Here is a 10640-nt window from a genome sequence, read left to right as displayed (position 1 = left end):
CGTCTGTCACAGCCGATTTACTCGGAAACTATAAGTACTACAGTGATGAAATTTGATGGGAATATGTGTTGTATGAACCGCTACAAAAATATGACACTAAATAGTAAAAAAAAGAATTGGGGGTGGGGCCCCCCATACATGTAACTGAGGGATGAAATTTTTTTTTCGATGTACATACCCGTGTGGGGTATCAATGGAAAGGTCTTTTAAAATGATATAAAGTTTTCTAAAAAACATTTTTCTTAAAGTGAACGGTTTTTGAGATATCAGCTCTCAAAGTCGTAAAAAGTATGTCCCCCCCCCTCTATTTTTATAACTACGGGGTATAAAATTCTAAAAAAAATAGAGGTGATGCATGCTAATTAACTCTTTCAACGATTTTTGGTTTGATCAAAGTATCTCTTATAGTTTTTGAGATAGGTTGATTTAACTGTAATTTTGCTGCTACGGAACCCTTTGTGCGCGAGCCCGACTCGCACTTGGCCGGTTTTTTCTCTATATAAACTGTCATTTCTGCATACAACGATAATCAGCCTTCCGTGTCGGTGCGCGGTCAAGTGTGTGAATCGCCATAGAGCGTCGTGATGTAAGTCCCGGTATACCCTCTTGCGCCACGATGTCGTGTGTCGACGACGCATCGCACATGTAACACGTGTTACCTTACCCGCGCGATAATTTCATAGATTTGTGCTTAAGAACTAGTTTTATTTTTGTTTTCTAAACTTATTTACCAGGCTGTATCACTGAGTCTAGTTTTGCTTCCCACCCTCGGTAAACCGTAGCATCACTGCCTAAAATTATTTTGTCTACTCTGTGTTTTTCTTTTATTTTAATGTTAGCAGCACTGGCTTCGATCAAATCAACAAAAAAAACTTTTTTCGTTTTCGTTGTGGTTTCTTGTCTTGCTCATCACTGCGTTATTTATTTATTCTTCTTTATACCCATTTGAAAATTACTATCTGTTTGTGATGGTTTAATTAATTAGGGAAATGTAGTGCCTTAATGTTTGTTGTGCATTAAGTGAGTGCAGTGGTTAAATTCAATTGTGTTTTCATCATTCCGGGCCGAGGATGATCTCATTGACGTTCTGACATTACAGTTCGTTTTAGCAAGGATCTTAGTTTTATTATTTTTACGATTGACTAAGTCCAATGACCTTGTATTTTTACAAATATAAGTATCGAAAGTGATTAGTAAAAATGAAGAAACAGTTCTATCGAGTTAAACAACTCGCCGACCAAACCTTTTCAAGGTATGTTCATAGCTTTATCTCTACCCAGATAAGATTCTACAATCATTTAGATGATTTCTTGTCATCTCTAACTCGTTAGCCTTGCTGGTAGAATGCTTAACATGTCAGTGAGAAAATTAACTATTATTTTAGCAGTGTCAACAGTGATATTTATTTCCTAGATGAGCCACCAACTATTCGTATCCTTATTTGTTTTAGGTCTGGCAAACCTGAAGCTTTAACAGATGAGCTCCAAACAGCAGACAGGAAAGTGGAACACCTCCGCAATGCCCTGCAGCTGGTCAGTAAGAGGCTGTCCACTGGTGCGGGGAGCACGCAGGGCCAGGACCCCGCCGCACGGGAGAAGCGACTCAAGAAACTTCCAGAATACATTCTAGGGCTTGCCATGTTAGAAGCAAGTAATTTTGATGATGATGACAGCATCTTAAAATATATTTTGTATGAGTGTGGTGAGTTACTACTATATATTTTGTTTTTGTACTCCTGATTTAAATATCAAGTATTGCTTCTTTTTATTTATTATTGTTTTAAACTAATCATATTTTTTTTAAAAGACCCTTCTAAGCCAACTAACAATTATTTTATTAACTGATGGCTTTTATGTGTCCAATCTGTGAATTATTGACTTAAAACATACATTTGATAAGAATACATTAAAATTATATAGCTTTTGAGAAAAAAAATTAACATTCTGCCCTCCTTTTATCAGCTCTACAACATCCTAATAACATTCAATAGAGAACATTATGTCACCATTATCAAATATTCATAGTAATGTGACCTTTCCTTACATATTCACCATTAGCAACACTAGGCGTATAATAAGACTTCTGAATTAATGTTTATTTTCTCATTGTAGGTAAAACAGAGAAGTTTCTAGCAAATGAAATAGCGGAGCACGAACTGAAGGTGGAACAGCTGGTCTGTTCCCCACTCACGGTGATCAGCGACCAGGACCTACCTGCCATCATGAAGGCCAAGAAACACCTCACACGACTTATTAGTGAGAAAGAATCTGCAGCTAACAAATATCATGTAAGAAATTTATCATTTACTCATATTTATTTTGCTTAAATCTGAATCCTAAATCAGCCCAGTAATGTTATTCTACATAGTTACATAAAAGTTAGATATACATAATAATATTATATCAAGGCAAGAAATGTCTTAAAACCATGCAGTTATCAGAATAATAAATAAAACAAGACTTGGTAAAGCAAATGTGAATGTGTGGTTTAATCCTAACTAATATTATAAATGCGAAAGTAACTGTGTCTGTCTGTCTGTTACTCTTTCACGCCAAAACTACTGAACGGATTTGAATGAAATTTGGTATACATACGGTCTAGACCCTGGGAAAGAACATAGGCTACTTTTTATCCCGGAATTCCCACGGTAAAACTTTTTAAGGCGAAGCGAAGCGTGCGGGAACAGCTAGTGGTAAAATAAAAATCCATCTATTTTGTAGAACTTAACATATTCAATTCAATGTTTTAATACAATATGTATTTCTGGTTTTCCTCAAAACTGTATCAATTTGAGTTTATTATGTTGTATCAAAATTCTTTACATTATGTAACCACTTAATTTACATCCATTAACATTATATTAATATGATAATAACTGGAAAGTCTAGAGCGGACAATGATTTATGTTTTGGTTTGATCTCAATATATATCTCAGTGTTCTATTTAGCCAAACACTTTCAATAATAGGATGTTATGTTATGCATGTCTAGATTAAATATTATCAATTGACATGTCTAGATGTGATGAAGGTCAGGTATTCTTTTAAAAGATAAGTATGATAATAGAACATTGTTATTCCTAATACAATCTTCTCAAACTTTTACATTTTCTATTTGACCATATTAGAATAACTACTCACACCCACAAAATCTACACATTCTTATATGTAACATAACTTCTAGGTCGAAATTATACAGTAGATATACAGTTAGATGGGGAGCAACACAAATAAGGAATATGCTTATTTATTATGTATACTAAATATAGTGGTTCACATTATAGTGCTTTATGAATCACAGGCACTTGTCCTAACAATGTGGCACTTATCTGAAACTAAGTTAATCTGTTAAATGGGTTGATGAATCAACAACTCTGGAAATGTTTTTATCGTCTGGTTAGTTAATTAGTTAGCAGAGGGACATTGTAGTGACCTACAGGGTTTATTACATAACTTTCTGTTACTGATGTCTTTCTGTCTCAACATATTTTCCTTATGAACTTAAATATGCACCATGTTTATGTATTGTGTGGTAATACATCAATGGTTTTATTAAGTCGCCAGTGTATAATTTAAGTTTTTCCAGTTATCTGTATAAGATGCAGGTCACTTAATATTAAAAGCCGACACACATAATGTCCACAACATTATTTAAGTGTTTTCAAAGCAAAGCGCTTATCACATGGTATTTGCGACCACTAAACTACAGTTCTACCTATGTCCAGATTATTAGATGACACCCTATTATTTCAACACCACTCAAAAGCCTAACTTTCCCAGCACCTGGAGCGCGCGAAAGAGGAGAACCCAGCCAAGCTAAGCACCGCCCGGGACGAGCTCGAGGAGGCGGGCGCGCGCGTGGAGGCGGCGCGGGACGCCCTCGCCGCCGACATGTTCGCGCTCGTCGCGAAGGAAGCCCAACTGGCGCACACCCTCCTGCAGTATGTGAAGCTGCAGAGAGCGTACCACGAGTCTGCGCTGCATTCATTAGCTGATACTGTGCCGGAGCTCGAGCGGTTTATTAGTGAGTGCTTTTTTGTGTATTGATTAGTTGTGTGGTAGTAATGGTATTGCGTAGGTGGAAGTTTTAAATACGTACCTAACATAGTTACTAGGTCGGTGACCTTAGTTAGGTAGTAGGTATAGTGAAATGATGAGGTAATCCTATGTTGAGGATCCCGCTAATACAAATATTTCGGTCATATTAGGTATAATGCAATACCTATGAGATTAAGCAAAGAAATTCATGTATTTAGTAGTGCTCGCAACATCATACTTCTGCAAAACCTACCCAGTTTAAATTATCTTAAAGTGAAGATAAAGTACCTATAACACATTTAAGAATGAAAGGTCTTCAAACCCTAACATAAGAGGCTAGTTTATCACACATACATTTGTTACTAAAACTCATTATCTCGTTTTATTAATGCCAACAAAGTCATTGATAACGATAATGCGGCTAAATTAGCTCCAGTGTATTAATAATACAAAGCAGATTGTTTACCCCAGTGTTTTTCAACCTGTGGGTCGCGACCCCCTGGGGGGTCGCGAAGCTTCTGTAGGGGGGTCGCCAAAGGGCGAAAAAACTGGCAACTTTAGTAAAAAAACAATAAAGACAATTAGTATTAATTTATTAAGAAATCTTTCAAAATACTTTTACTTAATTTTTTTGTTAAATGCGAAGGTTGTTGTTTTTTAATTAAATTATCCCATCGTGAATCTGTTTTAGTACAATAGACCACATCCACACAGTAAGGCATATATTACACAGAAGACCGAAGAGTATAATCAGAGCCTCTGTATCTAGCCTTTGTGAATTATGAAAACGCCTTCAACTCCATCGAGACATGGGCAATTTTGGAAGCGTTGCAGAGATTTCTAATAGTCTGGCGCTATATCGAGAAGTTGAGGAGTCTGTACGATGCCGCTGGACATGGCATATATGTATAAAAGGCGAATACATGTCACACCTCTCTGTTTCGCGGACGACATCGTTATTATGGCAGAATCTCTGCAGACACTCAGCTTGATGATGGAAGTGGCCTAAATGCTGCTTCGCAACGTGTAGGCTGCGGGGTATAAACTTGGACAAGACGAAGTCATGTACAATGCTCACATTGAACCGGAGTCGGTGATCGTCGGTGAGGCAACAATCGAAGTTGTACAAGAATATGTCTGCCTTGGGCAGACTATTCGGCCAGGCGACTTCGACAAGGAGGCTGTAAGGCGCATCCAACTGGGTTGGGCTGCATTCGGGATCGTCAGCACATACTCTCCTTGGCCATCCCTCAGAGCCTGAAGACAAAATATTTCAACCAGTGCATCCTGCCAGTGATGACGTATGGTGCAGAGACGTGGGCACTGAAGGTAGGACTAGTCCACCGATTTAAAGTCGCTCAGCGTGCTATGGAGAGAGCTATGCTTGGGGTTTCTGATAAATCGTATCAGAAATGAGGTTTTCCGTCAGTCATAGGATTAAAATTACTGACATAGCTGTCAAAATATGCAAGCTGAAGTGGTAGTGTGCTGGTCATATCTGCCAAAGAACCGATAACCGTTGGGGTAAACGAGTTTTCGAGTATAGACCACGAATAGGCAAACGTAGCGTGGGCGGCCTTCCTGCCTGGATCAAAGACGACGACCACGAGTATTTTTGTTTTTTAAAGCCAGGTAATTTGTCTTTTTATTTTCATTTCCCCCTTGAACACTTTTATTCAAAAATAAAAAGCTAATTTTGAAAAATAAATTCCGCGTCGCAATGCATGCCATGGCATTAGTCGTACGTACCTAATGTACATGGCCACACGTATCCGATGTGTGTTATTGTAAAATAATGTGTTTTTAAATCCGATAACTATGTACTACTTCGAATCCTAATCATGGAGACCATAAATACGTCGTATCTGAATGAATATTGAGAATACTGTAACTGTTACAGTATTCTCAATGTAACATAATTATACATAGTTACATGATAAAAAACCGAAAGGGTCAAGGGGGTCGCGAAATATTTTTTTATACCAGGGGGGTCGCATCATGAAAAAGGTTGAAAAACACTGGTTTACCCCATTATCACAAAGCGTAAACAAACACACTTTTGTGCCCTAAATGGACTACACAATGAGTAATCTTGACATAAGTTTGTAGACATCTCGGCATTTAAGTTTTAAAGACAAATCTAATCAATTTCCAGAAAATGAACAATGAACAATGCACATTAATTAGAGGAACTATGTATTGTCCTAATTAATAGAAGACATACTCGCCAAGTCATATAGAATCCTAAGTGCATCTATTGCTAGACTTGAGATATCACTTGGTTTAAATTGAGTAGGTATGTCGTATCGTATTGTGTGAATGTGGTCAATGATCTCACCAGGGCCATAAATAATCCTATGCGATAGGAAATATAAGATTTTGGAAGGTATGAAGTTGGCTTTATGATGTCATTGTGTACATACCTTATTAGGTTTTTATAAAGTGTTATCAATATAGCGATTGAACAATATTTATGAAATCAAGTTAAATTTACCATGCGATGATTTAGATGAGTTATTTTCATTCTCAAGGGTGAGATTTAACTCGTTATCACAATCAGAACAATACAAACGCGACTGGCAGCTTGCACTGATTTTATATTTAACTCCTGTGAAGAGTTTATTCATACCAAGCCAGTGCCGATGCCGTGAATTCCATGCCTATCCATTTTTCTAGCCAGCGACTGTCGCCAGCATTACTGACGTCTTATAAACTTTTTATTGATTAACTTTTAGGTCACCGTGGTGTATGAATACTTTATGCCCTCCCATCTTCAATAACTACAGCTACCCCTGATTCCCCCTAACCCATTGACTTATACATTATATTACTTGTGTACTGGTACAGAGCCAACCGCTCAAGAAAATGGCACCCTTGCGCTGGCCCCAACATCTCATACCTATATCTTTCATAATTTGTTCGCGCGGGTGACATTTTCTTTAGGCAAAATGTTCTGACTGGCGCATCCTTCCTTTTGAAATCAAATCATTGCCCTAACCTTGACGGGTGGTAGGACAATTTAAGGCGATGGGATATGCTCCTCCAGACTACGTCACATCTTATAGAGTGTCCTAATGCCCCAAAGTGCAGTCAAGGAGAACTGATGAAGGCCAATGATCTCGCAATAAGAGTAGCAAAACACTAGCTTAGTGCATTTACACGATTGAAGAAGAAGACCTTGACGGGTCTTGAGGATTCCTTATATTATTATTATTATTATTTATTTAATTATAGGTAAAATACATAACATAAAATCATTGCCCCTAACCACCCCCCCCCCTCCCCCCGCAGACGACAGCGCGGTGAAGCCGGTGTTCGGCTACCCGCTGGAGGAGCATCTCCGCGTGTCGGGGCGCGCCGTGGCCTGGCCGCTGGAGCTGTGCGTGTGCACGCTGCACGAGCTCGCTCTGAGCGAGGAGGGGCTGTTTAGGATCGCTGGCGGTATGTGAAGTTTTATATCCTAATCCTGTAATAACTAATATTATAAATGCGAAAGTAACTGTGTCTGTCTGTTACTCTTTCACGCCAAAACTACTGAACGGATTTGAATGAAATTTGGTATACATATGGTCTAGACCCTGGGAAAGAACATAGGCTACTTTTTATCCCGGAATTCCCACGGGAAAACTTTTTAAGGCGAAGCGAAGCTCGCGGGAACAGCTAGTCTAACTATAAAGGCATTCCCAAAGGTGTTAAGAGTTTTAAGCCTATGACACTCATAGACGTTTTGTTATTTCAACAATCAGTCGAGTTGTTTTTCTCATTTGTCGCTCAATCAATTGATTGACACATATATTACGCATTTTTTCATCCTTACCTACCAAAATAGAAAATTAGAACTCCATTTAGGCATTCAATATATACTGGGAACCACAATACTTACTGTTCATCTCTATAACAGGATCATCGAAGGTGCGTCGCATGAAGCTGTCCCTCGACGCGGGTTTATTCTCCGTGCCGCTACCACGAGACTACCGCGACGTGCACGTCGTGTCCTCAGTCCTCAAGAGCTACCTGCGGGAGTTGCCCGAGCCGCTGCTGACGTTCCGCCTCTACGAGTCGTTCATGACGGCGAGCAGACAGCCCACGGAGCAGGCCAGGCTTACCGCGCTCTGGGAAACCATACACCTGCTGCCGGAAGCCAACTTCAACAACCTCAGGTACCTCATCAAGTTCCTCTCCGCTCTCACGCAGAACCAGAGCACGAATAAAATGACACCGTCTAATTTGGCCATAGTCATAGCGCCTAACTTGCTCTGGGCGGCGGATGAAAGCACGTTTGACATGAATGTGGCTACGGTCGTCAACTGCGTCGTGGAGTTGTTAATCAAACACGCGGATTGGTTCTTCAAGGACGATATAAACTTCTTCATGACGATCAGCAAGGAGGACCTGATCCCCGAGCAGTGCGAGTACGGGTTCACGCCGAGCTTCGTGCAGGGGTTCACGCAGACCGCGGCCCTCGGCCACGACCCCAACTCCAACGGAGAGTGCAATAGCCTCAGCAAGTCCATGTACGACTACCACGGGCAGGGCCGCTCGCTGGTCGACGGCACCGGCAGACACTCGAGGAGCAATAGCCACGATACGAGCCTTATACTATTAGATAATGGCATGAAGAAAGCGCAGTCCAACAGCTCCCTCTCCGACCAGTCTAGTCCGCCGCACGGCAGCCCCAAGCCCATCACGAGGCGGAAGAACAAGCCGCTCGCCCCCGTCCCGCCAAACTTCACCCCCGACAAGCGCCGCCCCGACCCCGCGCCCGCCCCCGCCCCCGCCGACGCCCCCCGACAAGACAACGAGAAGCCCGCCAAGCCGCCCCGACCAGTCATCTCCGACACCGGCAAAATCATATCAGGCGTACAGACCATAAACAGATCGACCTACAGACAACACAAAGCGTTGAAAGAGGAAGCAGCCAAAAACAGTAGCCGAGAAAACTTAACAGAATTCCGACGGCAAAGCTTAGAGTTCGAGAAAGACAAATTCGATGGTGTTCAGAGCTTAGAGAACAACGATAAAGACAAAGAGTCGACTTTAGTAGTGAAGAACATGAGTGCACAGTCGGGGGTGGTGAGTCGGATGAAGCTAATGGGGGAAGCGCTAAATAGTTCAACTGTTTCTCTGACTGACAAGGCGGGTGGTAAGGTTGTGAAGCCGGCGACGCAGCCGCCGCCGCGCCCCGTGGCCGCGCCGCGCACCATCGTGCCCGCGCCTATAGACGACGCCGAGGTGACGCTCCGACACAAGCCCGCCGTGCCCGAGCGGCCCGCCACGCTGCGCCCGCAGAGCTTCCGCGCGCCCCGCACCTCCGCCGACTCTGATACCAACCCGACTGTCTTAGAGCGGACGCACATATACTCCGTCGACAAGCACCAGCCCACGCTCATACAGGTCGGAGGCAACGGCACAGTGGAAAGACCATCAAATGAGGTGGATGAGAGTTCACGCGTGACGGTTCACCGCACGCATAGCTCGGGCGGTAAGGATGCAGAGCTTGAGGAACTGAAGGCGTTGACGAGTCAGAGCAGACAGCTGTCGCAGTCGGAGGGCAGCATCACGGAGTCGCCGGCGTCCCCCCGCGCGCCCCCCGCCGCCCGCCCGCCGCGCCCCTGCGTGCCCGCGCCCCCGCCCCCCGTCGCGCCCGCCCACGAGAGCACAGACCTATAGCCGACGTTACACACTCACAACATTCTTCACTAGCTGCATTAATCACATTCGGTGTGGTAAAAACACTATTATCATCATCAATTCTTATATCATTAACTAGTACAATAAGGAATTGCGTTTTAAAATATCATTTTCACACAAGTGAGACTGACGTTCATTACTAAAGTGCTTTTAGCGTGGTAACTTAAAGTTGCCGCTGAAATATTTAATATTTAAGGTGCGTGCTCACAAGGATAGTGATTACTCGATTAGATTACTTCTATGTTGAGAGCTAAAGTTGCAATACTTTTGAATGTGTGTTTTAGGCTTTAATCTAAAGAATTAGTTATGTAAAGTACAATTGGCTCTCAAGTATTATTCCAAAAGACATATCGTTATTGTCAAATTAGCTTTTATGCCGTCACGAGTTGTATTTATTAGCGCATTTTGCAATCCATTGTACAATATAGGAGTGTTTAAGTCATTGTGATATTAGAACGATTAATCACAGAATCGCTCTCCAGCCGAGCCACAAGGCAAGTTGTGGTCAATTTGACATATTGCTAGTATGATTATAACTTTAGTACATATTGTCTCTATACTATATTATGTATAGCCACGGTCCAGTATACTTTTATTACTCCAGTAGTCACTGTTCAAGCGAGATTTAACATTATTTAATTTACTTGCAGTGTCAAATTGACTAAGGGGAGAGTGCACAAACGTAATTATGTTTTATAATGATTTATGTTAGCCATATTTTTATATTTATAAATTGACATTGCAAATAGGATGAACTGCGCTGTTCAGGAAGTTTTTTTCTTAAGCTTAAGTATGTTATGTAGTATTTACGACGTTTTATGTGATATGCATTTTATTATTATATACTGCAAGTATACATGCTTCTGTTGTAAGTAATATAATAATTATATGCTGAAAATATATGTGTTTTCAA

The 10640-nt window shown here is 41.4% G+C and overlaps 1 protein-coding gene across 2 annotated transcripts; it reads left to right on the top strand.

Moving 5' to 3' along the window:
* Window positions 1–858: 858 nt before the first annotated feature.
* On the top strand, window positions 859–10627 carry LOC105381207 (rho GTPase-activating protein 44). 2 transcript variants are annotated; one of them, XM_038108878.2, is made up of 6 exons: window positions 859–1252; window positions 1451–1701; window positions 2112–2287; window positions 3779–4022; window positions 7328–7477; window positions 7938–10627. In XM_038108878.2, exons 1-6 carry the CDS (start codon window positions 1200–1202, stop codon window positions 9704–9706), a joined length of 2643 nt encoding a protein of 880 aa, XP_037964806.2. In that variant the 5' UTR covers window positions 859–1199; the 3' UTR covers window positions 9707–10627. The 2 variants fall into 2 exon arrangements, with proteins under 2 accessions (XP_037964806.2, XP_048482697.1); XM_048626740.1 differs by lacking the exon at window positions 859–1252 and adding an exon at window positions 1291–1355.
* The last annotated feature ends 13 nt before the right edge of the window (window positions 10628–10640 follow it).

The sequence above is a fragment of the Plutella xylostella genome, chromosome 17, assembly GCF_932276165.1.
Source record: "Plutella xylostella chromosome 17, ilPluXylo3.1, whole genome shotgun sequence".
NCBI lineage: Eukaryota > Metazoa > Arthropoda > Insecta > Lepidoptera > Plutellidae > Plutella > Plutella xylostella.
This window is presented reverse-complemented; position numbering and strand designations above follow the sequence as displayed.